General features: G+C 57.2%; 1 protein-coding gene across 10 annotated transcripts in view; it reads right to left on the bottom strand.

Annotated features, from left to right (window-relative positions):
- Window positions 1–9,802: 9,802 nt before the first annotated feature.
- AHDC1 (AT-hook DNA binding motif containing 1) overlaps window positions 9,803–25,201 on the bottom strand; it is a 65,354-nt gene continuing 49,955 nt past the window's right edge. For all 10 annotated transcript variants that reach the window (XM_081586360.1, XM_081586366.1, XM_081586369.1 and 7 more), the window contains 2 exons: window positions 20,244–25,154; window positions 9,803–10,456 (listed from right to left, as the gene is read on the bottom strand). In XM_081586360.1, the coding sequence (XP_081442486.1) occupies window positions 20,287–25,080 (4,794 nt within the window). In that variant the 5' untranslated portion in view covers window positions 25,081–25,154 and the 3' untranslated portion in view covers window positions 9,803–10,456; window positions 20,244–20,286. The remainder of the gene's footprint in view (window positions 10,457–20,243; window positions 25,155–25,201) is intronic.

The raw sequence follows: 25,201 nt of genomic DNA, 5'->3' as shown, positions 1-25,201 counted from the left end.
CCCAGGCCTAGAAGCGGGAGGAGGCTGCAGGGGTGGGAGCAGCCCCTGAGGAGGGGCCTCTTATTACTCTAATCAGACTCCCAAGGCTCCCGGGCCCCCTTCCTGTTATATCATACAACTGCTGCAGCGTCTTTGAGAATCTTGTTGCCTCAGAAATCACCAACTGCAGCTCTCTCTTTGTTAGAAGCAGAAGAGCAACCCAGAGAGGGGCAGCAACTAATCCAGGGTAACACAGCAGAGTCAGAACTGGAACCCAGGGCTGCCGCTCTGCCTAGTGTGTCTGCTGTGCACCCTGGCCCAGGGGCCAATCCATCCTAGCCTTCCTGTGATCTATTGAGCTGTTTCTCCCTCCTAGTTCTTCAGGATACGACAATGACCTCTGGCTTTTGCTTTTGTTTTTTTTGCCCCAAGTGATGTGTCTGTCTGCTTGTTAGTCTGTCTGTTTATCACAAAGGTGCCAATACCCTCTGGGGCAGCAGAACCTGGAAGAGAAAAGGAGAGTTTGGTTCTGGGCCAAGGGCTACTGGGGAAGTGGTGGTGGGATGGGGAGATAGAGAAAGAGAAGGAAAGGAACTCAAGAAGAGATGGAGGGGACTTCCCTGGTGGTTCACTGGCTAAGACTCTGTGCTTCCAATGCAAGGGTCCTGGGTTCGATCTCTGGTCAGGGAACTAGATCCCACATGCCCTAACTAAGACCTGGTGCAGCCAAATAAATATTGAAAAAAAAAAAAAAAGAGGAAGAGAGGGAGGCGGGGAGGAGAGCAAAGTGGGGAGGGGCCTGGTGGCAGATCTGAGAAGCTTAGACTCTCCTGGCTCCACCTCCAGCCTGGGCACCAAGGGCAGACTCTGAGCTCCGGGGGAGTCCTGCCCCTTGCTGGGTTTCTCTAAGGCCTGGACTCAACCCCCAAAACCCTGGGGTCAGTAGGGTTGGAATCTTGGGGGCAGAATTCCAGGAGCACGTGTGGTGTGCAGTGACTAGACTCACCTTAAGAGAAAACGGGGTGGGTGTGAACCTGGGTGTGTGGCCTCTTTGGAGCTTGGGAGTTAGGTGTGTATGTGATGTTGCAAGTGTGATAAGACACTGTATGTACACCTGTAACACAGGCACACAGGCTTGGGCTTCACTGGGTAGGGGGAAGGATTGTGGGAATGTGTACATGTGTGTGTCTGCTCTAGGCAGGAAGAGGAATTTTACCCTGAGGTTGTGTGCATGTGTGTGTGTGTGCATTCGGGTACGTGGAGGAGGCTGTGTGACCCTGCATTTACATGCTGTTGTGGAGGCTGTATTCTGTGTATGCAGGTAAGTAAATTATATGGCTATGCACAGTGTGTGTGTGGCTGGATTTGTGTATCGTTTTTGCGTATTTATATGTGAAGTGTATAACCACATATGAGTGCAGCTGTGTACACATCTGTGATTGTTTTGAGGTACAAGGTGGAGTGGTGTGTGTGAGTCTTGACTAAGGGTGGCGTGTGCAGTTGTGCGTATTTGTGGGACAGTGAATGTGAGGGAGCTGTTCACATATGTGGTTGTACATTTTGGGGGATTGGGTTAAATATGTGGTTCTTGAAACGGTACTTTGTCTATTTTTTATTTATGGTCAAACATTCCTCCACCAGAATGTAAACTCTGTGAGGCTAGAATTTTGGTCTGTTTTCTTCATGGTACCTTTTGTGTTTAGAATAGTGCCCAACACACAGTAGGCATTGAATCCTATTTCTCGAATAAATGATGAGAGAATATGCGCATGCTGGGCTAAGTGTGGGAAGTGTGTTGTACGTCTGAATTGTGTGTGCGTGTATCTGGGTATGTGAACGGGTACCTTTTGGTGTTGTCCAGGTGTGGGCAGTTTTAGGCTAAAGTGGCTTGTGAACTGAGTGTGTGTATAGGTGTGCATGTGTGTGTGTCTAGATCCACATATAACTGTGTACCTGAAGCTGTGCCCCTTCGGTGAGCACCGGGAGTGTTGGGGGATGTGGCTGTGTGCTGGGGGATGTGGCTGTGTGCGTGTACAGTTGTGTGTGCATGTGCACGGGGGCAGGAAGGCGCTGGCGGCTTCTCCCAGCCTTCAGCACTCACTCAGCTTCACCCCAGGTCGTCTGCTGCGAAATGTCAGTGGCAGAGAAGCTAAAAATATCTGCTCCCCTCCTCCTGCTCACTGCTTGGGCTGATGGGGCTGTGGGGCCCCAGCAGGCCCCTTGGGCCCTGGGGGGAGGAGGAACTGCTGGGTGAGGGGCGGGTGTGGGGTAAGATAAGGAGGCCCTCCTCAGCACACCCCCTCCTCCTTTCCTCTTGGGCTCCCAAACCAGGCCCCAGGCTTACCTCCATCAGGAAGCCCTCCAGAACCTCCCGGGAGCTGCCACATGCTGGTGTGTGTGTGTGTCTCTGTGTCTGTAGTGTCCAGAGCTGCCTGGGGGAGATACAGCCTCCATCTGACCAGGGCTCCTGTGGGCAGGACCATGTCTCCATGTCTCCTCTGTCAGTCAAGGCCGGGACTTGGGAGGACAGAGCTTCCAACCGGGGGTTCTGGGGATGGGCTATATCTTTCCCCCTCAGCCTGGGGTGGGGGTGGCTCCTGGGCAACAAGCTGGTTCTGTTTCCTCCCTAGGGCTGAGGGTCAAGGGTACAGCCCAGGCTGTGTGGGTTCATCTGGAGCTGGTCCTGGAGCCACTAGGGCCCTCTGACCTCAAGGCACATCTGCTGCTACTCAGGGCTTGTGGGCAGGGAGGAGTCTCAGCCTGGCTCACACCCTAGGCCGGCATGTGTTTGTGCTACGGGTGTTTGTGTGGGTGCGGGTGGGACATGTCAGGGCCCGTGGTTCTTCAGGGAAACTGTGTCCCATCACATGTTAGGCTCCTGGGTGTGTCTTCGCTTATGTCCGTGCTGTCAGCAACTGCCTGCCTTAAACTTTGTGGGCAATCAATAAAAGTTTGGGGAGCTGGGTGTTCCCCTGTGTGAATGTTCCTCTGTATGTGAGGCTGGGTTTCTTTCATAATGCAGACCTGCAAACTCTAGGCTGGATTGAACTGTGGTGGTGTGATAGCTGCCAGTGTTACCACATGGAGAATTCGGCGTGGCAGTGTGTTGGAGTGTGTGTCTCTATCAGATGGTCAGTGTCTGTTTGTTCTCTGTATCAAAAGGTCCGCGAGTGTGTCTGTGTGTTGGGATGTCCGTCACCTGATGACTGTGTTTGTGTGTGTCTGCCTGGATGTGATTTTGTCAGTGGGCACCTCTGTGCTGGTGTGTGTGCCTGTTGTCAGCTTGATTTCGTGGGTCTGTGTGTCCATGCGTTTCTGCAAATGCTGGAGCTGTCTGTGGGGGCTGAAATCTGTGCACAAACTGGGCACCCCTGTCTCTCAGTCCTTTTTCAGTCTCCCACCATTTCTGTGTTGAAGGCCTCGGGTTTTGTGCCATGTATGTGTGTGGTGTGTGTGTCTGTGTGTGTGTCTGTCAGTTGTCCCCAGCCCCAGTGCCTCCAGCTCTGAGATCTGTCCTGCCACTCTCTCTCCCGTTGGACTTGAGGTGGGAGCTGAAGTAAAGAGGGCAGGCAGGAACCAGGCACGGAGCCCACCACAGCCGGGAGCCGAGGCCAGGCTGCCACCAGGGCACTGCCTCAGCTTTCCTCCAAGCGGTAAGCCAGAGCCTCGGTTACATGTAAACACCAGCTGTGTCAAGACAGCGCAGCTTCTTCTAGGTCAACAGACAGCTGTGGGGTTGCTAGGCAACCGCCTGGCTCCCCCCCTCTATTAAGCCCCCACCTCCCACTGCCTCTACCTGCAAACCCTCTGCCGGCTCCCTCCACCCCGGGATACGGCCACGCCCCCTCCATGCCAATTAAAACAGCCGGGCTGAGAGGGTAGGGGGTCAAGGCTGCGTGCAAGGGGGGCTCTGGGACTGGGATTAAGGTCTGGGGAGGTGTAACCCTTCTGGTGCCGCTGTCCGACGGCCCCCAGTCCTCAGCACACTCCTCCACGTTGCCCCCTCCTCACCCGTCAGGCAAGGGCAGGACTGGAGGGAAGGTAACTGATGCCCCCCGCCAGAACTGGAGAGATGCTGGAAGCAGATGGAAAGTGAGGGGTGCAGACCGTATTAGCGATTGGTCAAGTCCCCTCCCCCTCCCCGTCAAGCCTGGGGAAGACTGGCTGGAGGACCCTCTGGCAACGAAAGGGTTAAATTCCCCCTTTATTTCCCCCCTCTCCCAGGATAGCCACCCCCTCCTAGCCACATCCCCCACCTCGTTTCCAAGACAGCACCTGCGCTCCCAGCTGCCAATGCCCGTTTGGTGCCCGTGCCCAGGCCAGGCAGCCCCCGCAGCGCACCAGGCCCTCGCCCCGCAGCGCCCCAGGCCCTCGCCCGGCGCCGCCTTTCACCCGTCCTGGGCCTCCTCTGGGGGTCCCGCAGCGCCCCGCTATCTCCGGGCTTCCCAACCGCCCCAGGCCCCAGGCCGGCGGGGTGTGTTGGAGGGGGTCTTGGCTCTCGGAGTGGGGTGCGCGGGCCTAGCCGCGGGGCCGGGGCGACTCGGGCTGAGCGGGAGGCAGGAGTGGGCGGAGGGAGCGGGCCGGGCAGGGGGCAGCGCCCGTGGCCGCCCCATTAGTATGCGGTCGCGCTCTGTGCGCCATGGCAACCGCTCCCCCCCGCACAGCGCGGGCCAGGCCGCCCCGGGCGCAGCGCGCACCTCTCCTCCCACAGGTGGCGTTGCGCGCGGGCCGGGCACGCTCGCGCGGGCACGCACACTCGGGGCGCCCGGGGGCGAGCTGTGGGCGCCAGGTGCGCTGGGCCGCCGGGTTCCCGCGCCCGCCGCCTGTGGGCATGTCCCCAGGTGCTCCAGAGTGAGCCCCGGGGTGGGGGTGGGGGTGAGTGTACCTGGGGATGATCTGCTTGTGCCTGGGTGTGTCCCTCATCGCGCCTGTTGTGCCTCTGTGTCTGGTTGTCCTTGAGGGTGTTTGCCTGTCTGTGCTCATTTGCCTTCTTACTCCTGATTGTCTGTGGCTCTGAGTGTGACTGCCCTGGCATAACTGAGTGTGTGCCTGTGCCTTTGTGTATCGGTGTTTCAGCGTGTGGTTGTGTCTGCCCTCTTTGTGCCTGTGCGCCTGTATGTTCCTTAAGGGGTGTGTGTGTGTGTGTTTATGTCCATGTGTATGCCCATGGCCCTGGGTTTTCCTCTGGAAGAATGCCATGTGCCTGTGACTATATATCCGGGTGTGCCTAGATGAATATTTGTCAGTGTGTATGTGTGATTTATTTGCACGTGACCCTCGGTGTTTGGCATCCTTGTGTGTGGTGGGGCACAGCTGTGTGTTGAACTGTGTACCTGTGTGTATGTCCTCCAGAACCTACTTCTCCATGTATGTCATTGTGTGTTCCTGTAAGTGCCCTGAGTTTGTGTCCTGGAGTGTGGCTGTGTGTCCAGGAGCTCCTGGCTCTGTGCCCCCCTCAACTTCACTCCCTGCTGCCTGAGTGAGCGGACACCTGCTCCCTGAGCACTGGGCCCCCTCTTCCCACCTGGCAAGGACAAGGAAGGACATGGAGACAGAGGCAGACATAGAGGCAGAGACAGAGAGACTTGGAAGGGGACACAGAGAGCCAAGCAGGCTGCAGAGGTGGTGACCCAGAGTCATGTGATGAGCCTCAGAGCCCAAAACCCAGAAGAGAGAAACAGAGATCCAAGATTCAGACATTAGAGAGACCCAGAGTCACACAGAGACCCAGAGCACCAAGTCCGGAACTGCTGAAACAGACCAGAGATCAAGGATGTGGCTCCCCAGCCTCCCTCCCTCTCTCCCTCGCTTCCTCCCACTCTATAGAGTTTCCAGCCCCAGCTGTGCCTCCTCCACACACCCAAAGCAGAATTCTCTTGGCCCTTGGAGTTTGTGCCCTGGACTGGAACCCAGCCTCCTCCTTGCAGCAGCTGGCTGTGTGTGTGTGTGCGTGTGTGTGCACATGCACGTGAGTGCTCCAGTGTGCATGTGCTACCATCTGTGTGCTATTCTTGGCTGGTGCCTACAATTGCACTCAGCCCTCCCTGGGCCATGGGCATACACATGGACATAAACACACACACACACACACACACACACACACCCCTTAAGGAACACACAGGCGCACAGGCACAAAGAGGGCAGACACAACCACACGCTGAAACACAGATACACAAAGGCACAGGCACACACACACCTCCCCCCTCACACACACACACTGTTGTCCACATTTTCACTGGCCCAGATCATGTACACCTTTATACACATGCCACAGTCAGCCACACTCATTCACACCCATAAACATGCCCTCAGTCTCCCTCTCTCTACACATCTATACACAGGGCCAGAAGATTCACCAGGCACACAGCAAGTCTCACCTTCTTAAGTTCTCCCAGTCTGCCATTCACCCTTTAGCAACCCCTGAGGGATTCCCAACCCCTGTCACCCACAGGGAAAGACATAAGACCAAATTTGTCAATTCCATCAGACCATACACACAAAGGCAGGAACCCCATCTGTCTTGTTCACTGTTGTATCCCCAGGTGCCTGGGACAGTGCCTGGAATCTTGTAGATGCTTAAGAAATATTGGTTGAATGAATGTGTTCACATAGTGTCTCTAACAGTCACTGAGAGAACCCACGGTAATTTACAAGCAGTCATTCAGTGAAAAACACTTGACGAGTACCCTAGTGTACACACAAGAAAGCATTTTATGCACACCTAGGACAACACGTTAAATATAGGTGTGTGCACACAGGTGGCTGCTTATATGCAAACATTCAGCACAATAGCTAGAGTCAAGGTTCTCAACTTTGGCTGCACATTAGAACCACCTGGGGAGCTTTTAAAAATCCCCATGCCCAGGCCCCACCCAAGCCAACAGATAAAATCTCTCTGAGGTGAGAACCACTGATCTAGATGAATGGACTCGAAAATGCTGACGTAAGGATTATTACCAAGAATAGGGGTAGTGTGGGTTTTCACTTTGAACAGTATAGTGAAGCAGATTGGAGACTGCCTGGGTTTCAACCCTGGTGTCACTATTTCCTCATTGAGATGTCTTTGTAAATGACCTCTCTGTACCTGAGTTTCCTGTCTGTAAAATGGGGATGATAAACACTACAATAAAGCCTTATGGGGTTGTCATGGGGATGGAATGAGTTTATAGATCTAGTTTAGAACAGTAACTACTACATAATGTTATGTAATTATTTCTTGATCTTACTTCTATCATTTAAATTTTTAATCACAGAATGGATGAATTTGGGGATGAATTTGATAAGCAAGACTTTTTTCCCTTTGTTATGAAAAAGCAATGGTTCAGAGTCAGACTCTGGGTCAACCTACTTCTGCCACCTCCTGTGGGATCTTGAGACAGGTTACTTTGTTTCTCTGAACCTGTCTTCCCATCTGTAGATGAGGTGAGTATTTTCCTCTACCTCAAAGATTGTCCTGAAGAGTAAAAACCTCAGGGAGGGGTTTAATAAACAGTGGCAAAATCCAAATACCTAGAAGCCAAGTTGCCTTGATGTATTCCTGGGATCAGCTGTGGGACAGTGGCTGTGAAGGCCCAAACTTCTGAACAGGGTCTCTGCTCTCCTTCCTTCAGAAGCCCAAGGGCCCAAAGAAAACCTTCCATCCCAAGGGCTGTGCCCTTGCCCTGGCAGCTCCCCGAATCTGCTCTCCAAATACACCTCGGGTCCCGCCCCCTCAGCCCGGACAAGGCCACAGACCCTAGACTGAGACCCCTCCCGTTCCTGAGCTCCAGGAGCCTCCTTTTCACCTTTCAAGGAGCACCCCCTACCCCCCAACCTCCCGCCCTCCTACCGAGCCTCCCGCCCATCCCGGAAACCACAAGGCCTTCTCTGGGTTCCATCCCTCTCTGGGTGCCCCTCTCTTTTCAGTGAAACCTCACCCCTCCTACAGAGCCCTCTTCAAGTTACAGAGCCCCCTTGCTGGGCTATAATTACCTCCTTCAACTCCCATTTCCTTCCTGGGTCACCCCTCCCCACCCCCACCCCAATTCCTGAGCACACCACCCTTCTGTGTCCTTCTTCCTCTCTCGCTGAGCCCCAACAATGCCTTCCACCGAATAATCCCTCCACTACCCCTTCCCCCATGGCACCCCCACCCACCTCCAGCCTGCCCCACCTGGACAGCCTCCCTAGGTCTCCCCTGCTCATTTTCTCCCTGCAGGAGACTCATGGGGCTGAAAACAAACATCTCAAGGCCTCCCCCGCTGGTCCCTCTGAGGCCACCCACCCCTTCCAACCAGCCTCCCCCCCGCCCCGCCCCCAGCCCTGGAGTGACTTCGTGAAAGCCCTCTTTCCTCCCCAGACAGACATGTGTCTACTCCACACGGATCTAGCCACGTGCGGCTTCCGTCCCCTGGCTCTTTCCTCCTTTGGGAACTCCCTTGGTTATTCTGCCTCGCACCCTGGTCTCGGCCTCCAGGAAATCCTTGCCAGGTCTCACCACTCCTGCCAGTCCCACCCCACTGCACCCTGATGCCTGGGCCCTCACTGTGCAGGAGGGTGAGTCTTGGGACTGCAGAGGAGGGGGGCTTGGTGGGAGAATGAACCTTCACATCCAGCACAGACACTGAGGTTTTAGGGGCTGTTACTTGCCTCTGTCTGAACCCTCCAGCATCTTCTTTCAGACAGGGATGCCCAGAAGTTGGGGGTTTATCTTCTTCTCTCAGATCGAGGGTTCCTCTGACTCTCCCAATGCCTGGGCCACGCTGGTTGGGTGGGGAGGGGGCAGGTTGTATGGAGCTGTCCCTTGGGGGTCACCTTGAGCCTCAGCAGGGAGGGACACAGAGCCGAGCTTTAACATAAACTGGGGCTATGGGAAAAGCTCCTTGCTCAGGACCAGGCAGCCCAATGTGGGCATTATTTGGTCAAGGGCAGCCAAGAGCTCGTCAAGGTCAGGAGGTGGGATACAGTTCGCCCTGCCAGGTCTACCAGAAATAGGCTCAGGATTAGGAGTTTTCTTTTTCCAAAGTTTACAGAAGCTGGGAGGTAATCCAGACCTGGCATTTGGGGTTCAGGATGGAAAGACAGGGGAAGGCAGAAATATTGGGGTCACTGGCCTAGTCAAACCCTGCAGTTTGCATAGGCAGATGAAGGTGTGCTCGGGCAAAAATGTGGGGGAGGGGGGTGCTGGAGACAAAAAAGACCCGGGCCCTGGGGTAAACAAGGGACACAAACAGGGGAGACTCCAGTCCTTGTGGGAAAAGGGGGTGAACCTCAAGGGTTCTTGCCCTTAGGATGGATTGTCTCAAAGACAAGTATCCTGAACCGGAATATAACTGTGGGGCCCAAAGGCTGGGGGGACACAGGACAAATGAAGGGGCTGGAGTCAGAGACCCAGGACTGAGGATGGAGGGAGGCGGTCGAGAAGCAGAGGGGGGGATCCAAGACCTGATTTATAATGGGGGTTCCTCAGGGAGAGGAAACCTAGAACTTGGGAGAGAATAGAGGTCTCAGAATCAGGGGAGATCCAGGACCTAAAGCAAAATGAAGCTCTAAAAGGCAGACTCCTTGGACCTGGGACAGAACGCATCAGGGCCTAGGAATCTTTGGGGCTAAGACTGAGGAGCCCAGAGGCAGGGGAGACCCAAGGCCTGGTGTGTAAAGAGAGGGACCCATATGCAAAAGTGACACAGATCTCAGGCAGAAGGAAGAACTCTGAGGGAGGGAACGTGGCGGAGGTACTTCAAGTTCTCCGGGGACCCGGTGGATGGTGGTGACCCCCAGCTGTCACACCCCTTCCATTCTGTCCACCCTCATTCACCCCCTTTCACAAGACACGAGGTTGTTGTTTTGTTTTTTTTGTTTTTTTTTTTTTTGCTTTTTTTCATTTCTTTTTAATACAAACTTGGATCTTTGGGTGTGTCCTGCCAACAGAAAACAACAACAACAACAGAAGAGAAAACCCAAAAGAGTGAAAAATAAGAAAGAGAAAAAAAAAAAAAAAGCTCCCGCAAGAGGTTCTTCTCCCTCCCCCCCACCATGCGAATTTGCACACCACGGGACCACAGCAGGTTTACAGAATGCAATATACAATCCACGATTTATAATAAAACAGTATATACAATAAATAGGATATTGTTCATTTTTGTCAAACGACCTGTAGATAAATTTCTCAGTGCATACTTGCAGGGGCTCTGGACACTGTGAGGCCCCGCTCGCAACCTCTTGCACACGCGCGCTCGCTCTCTCTCTTTTTTTTGTCTTTTTCTAAAACTGTGTTTTGTTTTTTAAGTTTTGTACATTTTTAAAAAGTATTTACAATTGCTGGTTTTGTGCAGAAAGGGCTCACCTTCGGCTTCTGCGTGGAGGAGATGGGCAGGGAGGGGTGGGGGCAGGGGACAGGGGTGCAGGGGGTGTGTGGGGGGGCGGCGGGAGGCAGAGGGGCAGGCAGAGGAGGACGATGTGGACGCTGGGAGGGGTCTTGGCGTTGGTTTTCTGAAAGCTGCAAAGAAACACAAGAGAAGAGGCAGAAGTCAGTGGCAGGGACAGACCCTGAGCTCTGGGAACAGGGAGGTAAAGAGCAGGACCCCCCACCCAGTTCACCCAAAAGTGAACTGCCTTGCTCCTCCTCCCAGAAAATGCCAAAAAGCCCCGCTCATGAAACTCTGGCCTGCTCTGAGCTCAATTTCCCTGCTGGTAAAATAGGTGTGTGCCTAAGGCCCACACCACTGAGGGATAAAGGATGTGCTGGATAAGAAGGTGGAGTTTCAGGCAGAGCAACCTGTTAAGAACTTGAGCTCCTGAGTCAGACACAGCTGAGCTCAAATGCTACCACCTCCATTTCATAGCTCTATGACCTTGGGCAAGTCAGTGGATCTCTGCGGGCCTCAGTTTACTCATCTGTAAAAAGGGGATAACAGAACTATCCTGTGTGTTTGTTGGGAAGATTCAGTGGTTTGAGGCATATTACACCTGGTCCACAAATGCATCATAAGTGATACTAATTAGCATGAGTCATTATCCTCTTGGGGCCTGGGCCAGCTAGGCTCTCCAAGTCTCCGTTTCCTAATGTAACAGTAAGTTTAGTAATTCCTCCTACTGAGGCTGTTCTGAGGAATGACATAATGGGAAGACAAGGCCCTAGCACAGCACAGGTGTGAACTGCAGCTTTAATTTTTTCCAAATCCAACCTTCTCCCCATTCTCTACCACTGCCATTCTGTTCCTTACAGAGGTGAGGTGATGATGAAGTCTGTCAGAATATAGGAAAAAAGAAGACAATAGCATTTGTGTTGTCTGCAGCCCCTGCCTTCCAGAAGCTCAGAAACTCCCCCAGTCCCTACAATCATCAGACACTAGAGATATGAAGTCACCCACTTCCCTGGATGGTCCTAATTATGTTTGCAGGGCTCTGGGGACCTGATTTCCTATCCAGATCCCCAGCTTTGCTGGGGTGAGCAGGATGATGTCCAGTGGGAAAGAGATGATATTCTCAAGACCTCTAGTTACTAGCCTGGCTCTTTTGGGGCTCCATCTTCTCAGAGCCCTAAAATTCACGTATCCTACACTTGGTGAGTGACCATGCCACTGAAATTAACGGGCAGGCACGGGGGGTGCTAGAACCACCTTCTGAGACTCCTCAGGGAGCCATCCACCCTCCCCCCCTACCCTGCAGAACCAGCGGCCACTGAAAGCCTTTCCTCTCTTGTCCTCTTTCTTGGCTTCCCTTTCCAATGGGGCCACATTTAAATTCTGCTCAGCCCCGGCTGCTGTCTGCTGGGCAGTCAGCCCTGGGGAAGACTTTTGTCCTGAGGCTGGACTTGCCAGGACTCCCCTCAAGGGCCAGGGGAGCCAGGTGGACCCCTGGGAGGTGGTACAGAATCCCATCCTGGTGAATCAGCCCAGGTGGCTTGCAGAGGCGTGAGAGGGAGGGCAGGAGCTGTATCTTTGTTAGGCTGTCAGGTTTCCTGCTGGTGAGAGGATGGAAAATTAGCCGTAGGGGTAAGAGGTGTGCTTGTTAGGGTGACAGCTGTATCACAACTGGGGTGGTGGGGACTGGGGGTGCAGTTGGGGTGGGTGCCAGTTCTCCAGTTAGGGGAGTGATAAACTGGGTGGGGGGGGGGACAGGTTCTGTTGGAGGGCTAGGGGCATCTATCTGTAAGACAGCTTTACTGCAGTTGAAGAACAGCTGCCAAGCTAAGGAACGGCCGTTGGGGTGACAGATATGGTGTACTGGGGTGACAAGTGAGGAGGAGATTCAGGACAAGCAGCTCCAAACCACTTAACAAGCAAACTGTACCGAACCCCAGCCTCCCCTGCTTCCCCTAAGGGCCCCATGGCAGGCTGGGAGCCTCTGCACAAATCCCTGTCGCCCCCGCCCCCCTCCAGCCCTTAGCCACTGCCAGTGACCCTCTCCAAGCCAGGTCTCCATGGTGATCTCAGCCCAGCAGGCAGCTCCTGCCAGAACCATTCCCGTGGTGCCGGCGGCCAGGCAGCGGGGAGGCTTTCTCACCCTCTGCTAAGCCACCGCTGTCTCACCTTCCTCCTCCCACCGCCCTCCCCAGCTTTCATGACTTGGCCAGAATCTGGGGGATGGTGGGGGGTGGGGAATGGGGACAGAATCAAAACCAGAGGCTCCTGAGCCAGGAAGGCAGAGTGCCGTGGCCGTGTAGAACCCTGACCTCACTAGGTGCGACTTGCCCCGGCCCAGAACCAATGCTGCTGGGCCAGGCAGCCCAGTGCTGGGCACTGGGGACAAAGCAGAGAGGAAGACAGATCTGGTTCCTGCTCAGGAGGGGCTCACAGGGCAGAGAAGGAAGCAAAGCAGACCCCCAAACCAGGGGATCACAAGGCAGGGAGATGGCGGTATGGCGAGAGAACCCCTGCGGGGCTCAGGGAACACACCTTATCCAGCTTTGGTGGGAGGGACTGACTCTTCAACTCACTGCTGAGCAGGGCGCCCAGCACACGCTGAGGTCAATGGTATATAGGGACTGAATGACAAGAGCTGTGACCGGTCTATGTCTGACGGGGGAGTCAAGGTCCAGCTCAGGTCTTACACACCTCCAGACGCCTCCTCAGACCACCCTGTTACCATAGCTACTGGGGCACTTGCCATTCCCTTCTGAGCTCCTCCTGGGCATCCCCGATGCCAGCATGCAGCTAGCGCCCCAGGACACCGGCCATTGTTCACGAGACTTAACCTTTTAGTACCTCCATAATGAAGGGCTGCAGAGCTGTATTCCACAGAGCCTCGTGCTCCAGCAGTTTTACCCGGTCTGTGGGGCCAGGTCTCTCAGTGGCCTCTGCCTGGCAGTGGGGGCTGGCACTGGGGGCACCAAGGGAGAACTGAGTTGAGCAGGAATTTAAAATGAAGACCATGGATAAACCAGGTTGTCCAAAGAGAGCTGCTCTCCCTGGCAAAAGGAGCACACATTCGTGCATTCACTCAAGCAAACGAGCGGAGAGGTAGTCTAAAATATAGCCCCGCCTTTGAGTCTCTACCCTCCAGAAAGGGGGGTCTCAACATCAAATACAACAGTGGAACAGAAGGCAGAGTGTGTGAGCATTTGAGAGACCCATTTGCTGTGTGACCTAGGTCAAGTCCTTGCCCTCTCTGGGCTTCAGTTGCTATGCAAAATAAGGGGGTTGAACAGGGAATGGAGGAAGATCTTTAGGCACTGAGATAATGTGCCAAAGACAAGGGGTCAGAGACATACTACAGCTGCCCAAAGGTGATTCATCCTTGAGGTTTTCAGGCAAGGTGTGGCCTGGGAGTCCCTTAAATGTGGAGAGGATACTGCTAACCCGAGACCCAGAGCACACCTGGCAGATGGGGGTACCCTCAGGTAGGCTGGACCCAGACATCTATGAGGGATGAAGCTTCCAACTGGGGGTGGGCAGGCTGTGGCGTGGGTGGGTGTGGCTCTCCCTGTTCCAGAGTTTTTCAAAATCCATCCATCAGTGACCAGAGGCATTCCTTAAACTCCAGTTCTGCCAGTCATTCCCTTGAGGGACCCTCCCTTACGTCCCCCCACTATTGGGCACATGGAGGGATGCTAGTGAGACCAAGCAGGGTTTACACCCATGGCTGCCCACCCAGCTTGTGTGACCTTGTGTGTATCTCTCACCTCTTGGAGCCTCACACTCCTTACCTGTCCTGGGAGGAGGCTATACATGTTCCCCTAACACCCATCTCTCTCTTCCCAATGGGAGATGCCTGTGTCAGGACAGGTGTCACCCACAGGTATTGTGTTGGGCATGCAATTGAATGGAAGCTTAGAAGTGGCAAGAACATGGACCTGGGTGATCCCAAGGGTCCTTTCTGGCTCTTCGTTTCTGTGATTTCCTGCCTGGGTGGCTGGGCGAGTCCCTCTTCCTCTCCATAAACTTGGAGGGGCTGCACTTGGAGAACTCCAGGAGCCCAGTTAGCCATGAGAGTTGGAACTGGTTTATTTACACACCCCTCCCTTGCTCCATCCTTGGGAGCGTATCTGGTAACAGTGGGGTTGAGAGAAACCAGCTCCTGTCTGTTCCCCGATGCCTAACCCGTTCTCTCACAATCCTCCCTGGTCTACATGTCCTTCTGTGACTCAAGGGAAAAAAAAAAAAACACCAAACCCTGACCCCTGAAATGTCCCAGGCATGATGAGACAGAGGGGACAGTACCCAGAAATGAGTAACCCGCCTAAACGAGCTGATGGCACAGTGAGGAAGTCATTCCCAGGAAGAGCTGTCGCAGATGCATAAAGGGCTGCAGATTAATTGTGCCTGGGAAGGATCCTGGAACGCTTCTTGGAGGAGGCGGTGTCTGAGTGAAAGATAGGAACTGACAGGTGGGAGATGGATGGTGGCTAGGAAAGGGCGGCCCAGGCCAGGGAACGGCCTAAGCAAAGGCGCAGGCACGCTGGGGAGGGGCCTGGAAAGCTCTCTCCAGGCCACACAGTCTAGGGCTGGGAAGGGAGGCTGTGTGAGCAGAGTCAGGGCTGAAGAAGTGGCCTCGAATGCCTAGAACACCAGGATAGGAGGCTGAAGGGCTGAGGATGCAATCAGAAAGTGTTAAGCAAGGAAGCCACAAGAGCAGATATGTCTGAATCAATTCATCCAGTAAATATTCGGGAGTGGGGAGCTGTCCAGACACAGCATCCCACAAAGCTGAAGGATATTTGGCAGCCACAATGGGGGTATGGGCGCCGGGGGTGGAGAGTGGGAGGACAAATATTGGGGCAGAGACCTGCCAGGTGCTGGCTGGGCTGACCCAGGCGGCTGAGCCAAGGCTATAGCTTCCGAAGCCTCAAGTTTGTTCAAGACCCATTTTGCTGCCCCACGCCCCCACCAGAAGCTCTTCCTGCCAGTCCTCCCCCTGGTTCAAGAGGGTGGTCCCTGATACGTCTGGTGGGAGCGTCTCAGTCCTTCCCTTGGTGAGTGATGCCCACATGGATGCTTGTAATGAACACCCGTTTAAAGGCTGCAAAATCCATGAGGGCAGGATACTGCTCATCTTGTTCAGTGGCTCCTTTAGTACCACATGCAATGCCTGGCCCAGGCCAGGTGGTTCATTTGTGTGGGCTGAACCCAGAATCAACCTACTTTCTCCTGCCCTCTGGCACCAACGGAGGGCACTATGGTAGCCAAAGTTAGATGACAAAGTGACAAGGAAATCTTTTTTTTCAGATGATCTGGACTGAGACAGAGAACTGGTGTGGATGACTATGTGGAGAGTTTCCAGCTGACCTGGATCACACAGCAGTCTGGGTCCTGTTGCCCATCAGGCTCTAGGTCCACTGGGGTGGGACCTGTGACTCTTGACTCTGGACACCCCCAGGGAGGACCCAGCCCCACTATTAAGGCATGTAACCAGGTGGTATTTCACAGCCTCCCAAACCCAAAGGCCCCAAACCTACACTAGAATACCAGCTCCTTCCCAGGAGGGAAGCAGGGAGAGCAGGTGAAGGAGGGCTGGCTACAAGAGCCCTGAGCTTGGAGAAAAGGGTCAGAGGTGTGTGACTCACGCAGACTGTGAGGAGGTATGTTATTCACTCATCTACCAACCACCCATTACGTGCTTCCTGTGTGCCAGGGACTGGGCTAAGTGCTTCACGGGTAATCTCATTTAATTCTCACAAGAGACGCAGTGAGGTGACATGACTCACCAGGTCACATGGCTGGGAAGGGATGGAATCGGGCTCTGCACAGAGGCCTGTCTGCACCCACAAGCCTGCTCCCAGCCACCACCCTCCAGTCTCCCTGGGTTCTTCCGGGTCCACAGGGATGTGGGGAGATGGGAGAGGAGGGGCCTGAGAGGGCATGCTCACGGAGAGATTATATTTCCAGGAAATAAGGGCTCAGAACAAGAAGGCCTGGCCTGAAAATGGCTGCAGGAGAGGCAAGAGATAGGCTTGGAGAGACGACAGCCCCAGACAGTGGGGAGAGGAGCCTGGGCAAGCCTGCCTGACCCCTGAGGTGTGGGCCTCTTGCTCAGGGCCAGAGGCAAGATCAGGTGACCTCTTGAGGTTTCAAGACATGGAGAGACAAAGCCCAGAGCGGCCAGGGCCTGGCCCAGGTCCGGGCATGCCTGCTGACCCTGGCTGGCTGGTGGCCTTGGAAGCTGCTTCCTGCCCCAGCTGGTATAACCTTGGAGGACCTGTGACATTTCTCTTGGCCTCAGGTCCAGACCCAAGAGGGGATGGGGAGGAGAGGGGGACTCGAAATCTCTGAACACCCTGGAGGGGCCCTTCCCACCCTCGCAGCCTGTCCCCAGGATCTAGAAGGGGCTGATCTTCAGCTGTGAGGGCCCAAGGCGGAGCCAGTCTGTCTGGCTCTGCGTTCCATCTAAGGGACTAGGGAAGATGTTTGCTGGCCTGGGCGCCCCCTGCCCCCCTCCCTCTCTGTCAGCTCAGCTCCCAGGCAGTCAGGTCCCACATTCCCAACTCTGGTTCCTCCCGGCTTTCTTTTTCTAACTCACATCGGGATGTGACCTGCCCCTGCCCGCAGCTTCCTCTGCCTGGAATCGCCCTTCCCCCAGTCTCTTGTGTGTCCACATCTTGCCTATCCTTCAAGGTTGAGCTCAGATGCAGCTTCTTTCACAGAACCTCAAAATCCGTTTAAAATGTCAGACCCAGAAACAGCTGTAGGGAGCATCCAACCATTTTGAGGGTGGGGAATCAGGGGCACAGGGGACCAGCCAGGCAGAGTATCCAGGATCGGTGAGGGCGGGGTGCTGGGTTGAAATCCCGACTCTCGTTTCCTACCCGTGGATTCCCTGGGAAAGCTTTGGAGCTGCACCTGTGTTCCAAGAGATCTGAATTGCTGATGGAAGAGACAAGTACCGGGACCCCTCAGGCTGCTGTGAAGAGCCAGTGAGGCTGTGTTGTACAAACAGCCCAGCACGAATACATGTCCCTTTTCTTACCAAAGGGACAGAGAGGTGACTTCGGGGCCGTGGCCCACCTTCCTGGTGCACGAGGTTGGCTTTTCCCTACCCTCTCACACCCAGATGCTTGAGGCTGTTTGTGGGCTTGGGTTAGCTTCCATGGGCCCTCGAGGACAGGGGGCGTGCCTGGCATCGGGACAGACATCGGAGGGTAGGTGGGGGTGATGCTCAAGACATGAGGCTGAGCTCAGTGACTGCTCCCGCACCTGGCCCTGGGTCAAAGGGGCTTGCTGCCTTGCTGGTGAATGAGTGTGTCACTGTCCTCCTTGTTTAAGCCCTCTGTTGACAGTGACACTCCCTCTGTTAACTCTTCTTCCTCACCATTCTCTTTCCCTGCATCTCCAACACTTCCTTACTCCCCACAGTGCTTTTAATCAGTCCTTGGCACTGGGAGCGGGGGTTGCCCGAGATGAGGGCGCATGTGCCATCTTGGATGAAGAAGGGGAAACAGCTCTTCCGCCATCATGGTCCAAGCCAGCACCACTGCTTGCCTGAGCTACCGCAGCCGGTTTCCCTCCTTCAACACCTGCCTGCTCCGCCGCCGCCCGTGGTACCCCAGCTCAGAACCCTTCAATGGTTTCCCATTTGTCTTGGAACAAACTTCAAACTCCTTCCAATGGCTGCACGATCTGGCCCTGCCGCCTCACCCCGTCATTAGTGTTACTGTCTTCCCATCAGGTCATCAAAGCTGAGCTGCTTTTGGCCTCCGGGCTTTACCCACTGCCATTCCCTCTGCCCCGAATGCTCTGCCCCCCTCCCTATCTAGCTGACGCCCCCTTATCTTTCAGGCATCAGCTCAGCACCTGGCCAGCCTGCTGCAGACCTTTACGGCCTCCTAGCTTTTCTTCTCTTGCACGGTCCTTCCTATGGCCATAATTACCAAACGCTTTGTGTTCTTCTGTTTACTGTCTTTCCCTCTAAATTGGAAGCCCCCTGAGGACCAGGGGCTCACTGTGACGTTCACTGCTGTGTCCCCAACACCTGGCAGGCAGTGGGTGTTGGACGGATGTCTCTGGAACAACTGAATGCCTCGGTCTGAGGACTAGTGCTGTCAACTCCCAGCTCTGAGTGGGGAGCGGGCCAGAATGTGGGGCTGGATGGCGTCCCAGTTCCTCCTGCGTTCAGGCATCACTGGGTGGTTCCATTATGTATCTCACTGAGCCGTGACCTGCCCAAACACCCAGCCCCCACACCGGTTTATTTTCCCACCAAGAGCCCACAAGGAAAGGTTTTCAGATTATTTCACATTTTCTGGATTATCCACGAGACATCTTCCCTTCAGTGAGAAGGATCAAGAGTTTGACATTTTAAACCCTAAGCAGCTTCTCCCTGGCCTGCTTCAGATCTGTGGCTCTGCCGCTTGCAATGAGGTGCTTGGGGAATGGAAGGCCATTTTAATCTTGGTTTGGCTTCATTACGAGGAAAAATATGCTGCCCCCAAGAAAGTCTGGTCCATTCTCTATGCCATGCAGAGTTTCAAGAACCCAAGAGATTACCAAAGTCAATTTCTTTGAACAGATCAGGAAACAGAGGTTGCGGGGGGGGGGGGGGGAGGGGCAAAAGCTTGGTCAAGGGCATGGAGCAAGTTGGCCAATTGAGGAATGGTCTTTCCCCAAGCCTCCTGACGCCCACGTGCTGCCCTTTGCCATTTCCATGCACCAAGGGAGCTGAGGTCAGGCGGAGAGGGGGTAATAAGTTTCCACTGACATGACTTCTGGACCCTGAGTCACCTTGGCCTCAAATGGCCTTCCCCAAGCAGGGATGGGGCTTTCCAGAAGCCCTGCCATTCCTTCTCCAGGAAAAGACATTCCCAGGAGGCTGCAGCAGTCACAGAGGTGTGGGGCGGGGTGAGAGTCTCAGACAGACCCCCAGCCCACTCCATCACTATGCACCATGTCCAGGTCAATTCTGCGACAGCTCTGTTCCAAAAGGGGGAAGTGAAGGGCCAGTTATGGCTGCATTTCTGGAGCAGACTGTTCATCAAGAAAATGATTCCTTCAACTCTGTCCCCTTAGACCATTTTGGGGGCATTTCCCCCTCTTTTATTTTCCTTTTCTTGAACACAAAATCTTAAAGACTACTGAAGGAGGTGACAACACCTGATAAAACAATATCTAAATACCTAACAATACTTAACCGAATTCTTAAGGAATGAATTTGGTTTCAGAAAAGGGTTGGGGATTTTTTAGGTAGGAAACATCCTACCTGGGGACAGACCCACTGGCTGGAGGTTCCCAGACAGTGAAATCCCAATACCCCTGTGGAAGAATAGCCTTTGGGGTACCCTGTGAGACCAGAAAAGGACATTCTAGCCACACCCTCAGCCTGGCCCTTGTCAGACTGCATCTTGAATTAAATGAAGCTCCCAGAGAAACAAGGAAGCCAGCAGGATCAGTATCCTGGATGGGCCCTTGTGGCTAATTATCCAACCTGCTTCTTCCTTCATCTGTCTCATGCAAAGTGATGCAAACGCCCTCCCTTACAAGAGGTCAAGTGATGAGTGTGTGCTGGGACTCAGGTGGTCCCTGCTCAGGACTGAGCATGGCTAAGGGGAAAGGACACCTGATGAGCCGAACCAGATGGCCCCATCCAGTCTACGGTCCTCCAGACATTTCAGTCATGTCTAAGCCCCATGCTGGGTTCTCCACCTCACCTCCTCCCTAAGACTGTTCCCAACAGCTAATGCCAGACTCCCTGAATCCCAACTCTGTCCTATTGTCGGGTCCCTAATCTTGCCCTCAAGTCCTTCTGGCTCGTGGCTATCCTTCCTCCCCTTGCCCAAGTTCTAATGTCTTCACCCCTACCCAGCCCCAGCCCCCAGGCTTCTTCTGCCACTGCACCCACATCCTCAGACTCACCCAGGAACAAAACCTCGAGGTCCAGTCGGCACTTCAGTTGGCACTACAGGGAGGTGACGGTGAATGTGTCCTCAGGGTGAGGTTCCGCCATGGGCCCCAGGAAGCCGCTCTTGGGGCCCCCACCCAGGCCGGGATGCGCCTGCGGCATAAAACCTGGATACCTGTAGGCGGTATCCTGCAGGGGCAGCAGCGAGTCCCTCGGCACGGGGGACAGGGTCAAGTCACTAAGAAGTGGGCAGCCATAGCCAGCAGCGGCTGCAGCGGGGCCACGGGGTGGGCCGGGCGGCCGGGCCATCTCCAGCGGCTCCTTGTCGGCCTTGGGTGTGGCCGGTGGGCTAGCCAGGTGTGGGGCACTGAGGCACGCGGCCTCCGTCCTGCCCAGGAAGTCAGCCAGCAGCCCCGAACCCACCTTGCCTTCGTAGGGTGGGCTGCGGGCAGCTGAGCCTGGCGGGTACCAATACGCCGTACCCTTGCAGCTGGGGGAGTCGTAGTGAGGCTGGCCCAGCGGCAGGTCCCGGCAGCTCAGGTGGGCCTGGGCTGCAGCCACGTGGCCCAGGCTGGCCCCCTGGAGCCCATGCTTGAGGGGCTCACAGGCAGCCAGCTTTGTGGGCGGCGGCCGCAGCTCTTCCTTAAAGCCCAGGGTGGGTGAGCAGGTGGGCGAGTACGCCTTCTGCAGGCCTGCGTCAAACACCGTGGGCGGGTGGGCCAGTGGCGGGAAATGCTTGCCATCCAGCTCAGGGGCACCCAGGCTAGGCGAGTCGCAGTGGAAGCCTTGGCCGAAGGTGCCATCGGATGGCGTGGATGGGTTCATGGAGTAGGGTCCCATGAAGTCACAGGGGTCTCGCTCGCCCACGCTGAAGGCCCTCGACTGGGAGGGCAGCGGGGACATGCTGCTGTCCCCGCTATAGTAGTCCAGGCCGAGGTCCGGGCTGTCCTGGAACAGGGGGTTGACAGGCTGCGGCTTGGGAATGAACTTGGCTTTGGCCGCCGCCCCGCCTCGCTCCTTCTTGGCCGAGCAGGCGCCACCGCCCCGGCCACCCCGAGGCTGCCGGGGCCCGGTGCTACGTTTGGAGGGGTAGCCCGAGGCAGTGGCCGAGGCGGACGACGGAAAGCCCAGATGCGAGGCCTCGAACAGGTCCACCTTCTTCCGCCGTCCACGGCCCGGCTTGGAGCTGCTCTGGAAGAGGACACTCTGGTTCCAGTTGTAACCGGGGGCGGACGAGGCCTCATTCCAGTCCATCATCAGTTTCTCCAGGCTGGACAGGCTTGACTGGCCCTCGCTGCTCGAGGCCTCGCTGTTGGCACGGCGGAAACCGCCGCCGACTGGCTGATTGAACTGGGTGCTGTCGGAGGAGGACTCGGAGAAGGTCTCGGACACAGCCGTCTGCTGCTTCACCTTCTGCGGTGTGTAGTTGGAGATGTCCAGGATCACGTTGGGCTCGCTGACGTGACAGTCGAAGCCGGGATTGTAGAGCTGACTGAAGGCCTCCGAGGCCCAGTCCAGGCCTCCATAACCCTGCCGGAAAGGCCACTGAGAAGCCCCCGCAAACTGCCGACAGTTCTCAGGCGAGGGCTGGAAGGACGAGGACGACGAGGAGGCGGCGGAGGTGGCAGAGGCTGTGGTGCCCTTGGGCACCATGTAGCCGCCGGGCGAGACCGTGCTGGCCCGACTGTCACAGCGCAGAGGTGTGGGGGCTGAACCAGAGAAGGGGCCCCCCTCAGAGCTGTTGAAGAAGGAGGCCTTGCTTGGTGGCAAGCAGGGGCCACCGGTGGGCGGTGGGGCGTAGCCAGCACTGTGGGCGCTGCTGGGTGAGGCAGGTAGGCTGTTGCCGCTGCCGTAGGCGAAGCTGCAGTCCTTGCTGTTAGCGCAGTCCTGGCCCGTGAAGGGCTTAGCCGGGGCAAATACACTTTGTCCAGCCCCGTAGCCACCGTACTGCGGGGGGTAGGTGTTAGCGGGCGGGTGGGTGGTAGGTGAGCGGGCCACGGCGGAAGGCGGGGGCACCAGCTTGGGGAAGGTCTCTGCAGCCCGGCAGTCTGAAGTGGCCGGGGTGAGCCCATAGCTTGCTGCCCGGCCGGGTGGGAAAGTCTGGCGAGCGGGCAGCACCGGCTGGAAGGAGGGCTCAGCACCAGCCCCGCCGCTGCCCACAGCCACTGGGCTGGCCTTGGCTCCCCGGCTGGGGAAGGTGGCCAGGCCCCGCTGGGCAGGCAGGGCGCTGGTGGGGGGCCCTGTGTAGGTGCCTGAGGCCTTCCGGGACTCAGGCCGAGAGGCCGAGAGGGCAAAGTCCAAGAGGTCGGAGGAGTCGTCAGAATCAAGCAGGGAGCGGAAATAGCCGGTGAAGAGATTTTGGCGCTCCTGGCTGAGCTCGGCCTGGCCCCCGGGCGCGGCCGCGCTGTAGTAGCTGCCACGGCCTGAAGCCCCGCTCTCTAGCCCAGTGGAGGCAAAGGCCCGGGCCTCGGTCCCCTGGAACCCACAGTTTCGGCCAGCCTGCCCGCCTGGGTGCCCATGGTGAGGGGCCCAGCCGCCACCCTTGTCCCCGGCCCACTCAGTGCCAGCCTCCCCAAAGCCGGGGCCGCTGGACACCTGCTCCGGGAACAGAGTCCCGTTTTTCCGGGACCGCCTCTTGCGTTTGGGCTTCCCAGTCACGGCGTCCACCTCCCCCCGGCCTCGCTTGCGCGGGTGCCCTAGCTCGGTGAGGCCGGGGCCCCCGACCCCCGCGGCTGCCACAGCCACCACCTTCTTCTTTTTGCCGATGCCCTCAAAGAAGTCACTGAAGGAGCACCGGGCGGCCTTGGCTGCGTGGCCCCCTCCCCGGCCACCGAAGCCGCCCGCTTTGCCACCTCGCCGACGGAAGCCCTGCACGCGATGCAGGAAGTGGGAGATGCTCTGGGTGTCGGGCGCCTGGTGCACGGACTCAGGTTCACTGGGCGTCCAGCAGCGGGGCGGGGAGCACCGCCCGGCGCACTGGCTCTGGCGGTTCAGGAAGGCCAGCTTGGCGAGGACGTCCGAGTACTCGGCCTTGCTGTCGTTGGCGTCCGCCGCGTAGGACGGCTGGGGGGACGCCAGCTTCTGCTTCCGCCGCCGGCGCTTCTTCACCTCCGGCATGGCCATGCTGGCCGCTGCCATGGTGGTCGCCTCAGCTGCCACCACCACCGGCTCCTTGGGCTTGCCGGGACCCAGCAGCAGGTTCTTGGGAGGGCGGCCGCGCTTCCGCTTGAGGATGATGGGCATCTCGCCGGGTGGGAAGACCACCACCACGTTGCGGCCATTGTTCTTCATCTTCAGCAGTGGGGTGGGCTCGGCCGACACGCGCAGGCCCAGCTCTTTGCCCTCCACGCTCAGGCTGCTGCTCAGGGACGACACCTTATACGTGGTCTTGTTCCGCCGCCCCAGGGACACCGGGATCTTGGCCATCTTCACCACCATGCGCCGGACGCCCCGGCACTTGCCTTTGCGGGGAAGGACCACTGGGGTCTGAGAGGCTTCGGGTTCTAGCTCCGGGATGGGGCCGGGCCCGGGCAGGGCAGGTGGAGGTGGAGGTGGCGGCGGGGGCGGCTCGGCCAGGGCAGCGGCCAGCCCGGTGGGCAGAGGCAGGGGCAGCAGGCGGCCCTCGGGGCCGGCGTCTGCCTTGCGTCCCCGTCCGGCTTTCCGTCGGCGACACAGGATCTTTGGCCTATCGGTGCGCCGCAAGGCGTATTTGGGGTGACCCTCAGGCCCTGGAGGGCCATGGGGTGAGCACAAGTCCAGGCGCAAGGGCTCGGCCAGTGGGCAGGGTCCCAGGGGCTGCTGGGGCTCCAGGCGGCGGCCAGGGACGTCAAGCAACTTGGGCAGGGGGTCAAGTGCCTGCGGGTCAAGCAGCTGCGACTCCAGGGAGTCGGGCAGGGTGTCCAGAGCCTGTAGCGCCAAGCTCGGCAACCCCAGAGGATCAGCCAGGGGCTGCAGGGGTGGCAGCTCCAAAGCTTCCCCGAGCGGCTCTAGAGCCTGTGGGTCCAAGAAACGGGGTTGGGGGTCCAAGAGCTGAGGCTCTGGCTCAGGTGACGGCGGCTCGAGGGCCTGGGCCTCCAGCAGCTGGGCCTCAGGGCAAGTGAGGGAGGCCAGCTCACTAAGGATGTCAGCGTCAGCGAGTTCTGAGTAATCGGGCCCGTCGGGCTCAGGCTCTGGTGGCAGACCGGTGGCTGCGGCCGTGGCTCCGGGACTGTGGCCTTGGCCGGGCTGGGGGCTGTCCCGAGTCTCAGGCTCAGGCTCGTACAGCGGGTGGCTGGGCCTCTCGGACTTGGCGTGGGGGGTGGCCCGCTCCTCTGGGCTGCGGATGCTGTTAGCCAGGCTGGGCGAGGAGAAGAAGCTGTACTGCAGGTCCCCGGGGGGCGGGGCGGGGGGGCGGCTGAGTCGGAGACCACCACAGTCCAGGTGCACGCCGCTGTGCTGCAGGTCCTGGGAGAGCCGGGTCAGGTCCTTCATGATGTCGATTAGCTGGACCACCGGACGCAAGGTCGCCCGCCCGTTGTCCCAGCGCCTTCGGGAGCTGCTGCTGCTATCTCCCGCGGGTGTGGGGCAGCGGGCCTGGGAGACAGGACGGGCTGCCCTCGGGGGCAGCGGGTCGTCCCCCTTGGCAAGGACTGGTGGGCGCCGGGTGCTGGGGTCCCGGCGTGGGGGTGGGCGCGGGTTCTCGGAGAAGGTGTGGGCGAAGGCCTTGTCAGGTGGGCTGGCAGGGGGCCGGGCGGGAAGCAAGGGCCGGGGGGTGGGGGGGCCGCCGGGGTAGTACTTGGGCTCCCGGAGGTAGTCAGGAGAGCTGCACACGGCACTGGAAGTCACCACCAGGCCCTGGGGCTTCACACGCATCCTGACCTTGTCCTCCGAGGGCCGCCGGGCGGGGCCGGGACTGACATGAGGGTGCGAGAAGCCGGGACCAGGACCTGCCGGGCGGGACAGGCAGCAGGTCCCTCCTTGAACACCTAAGCCC

Source organism: Giraffa tippelskirchi, chromosome 3 (assembly GCF_054371585.1).
Source record: "Giraffa tippelskirchi isolate mGirTip1 chromosome 3, T2T-mGirTip1v1.2.pri, whole genome shotgun sequence".
Lineage (NCBI taxonomy): Eukaryota > Metazoa > Chordata > Mammalia > Artiodactyla > Giraffidae > Giraffa > Giraffa tippelskirchi.
This window is presented reverse-complemented; position numbering and strand designations above follow the sequence as displayed.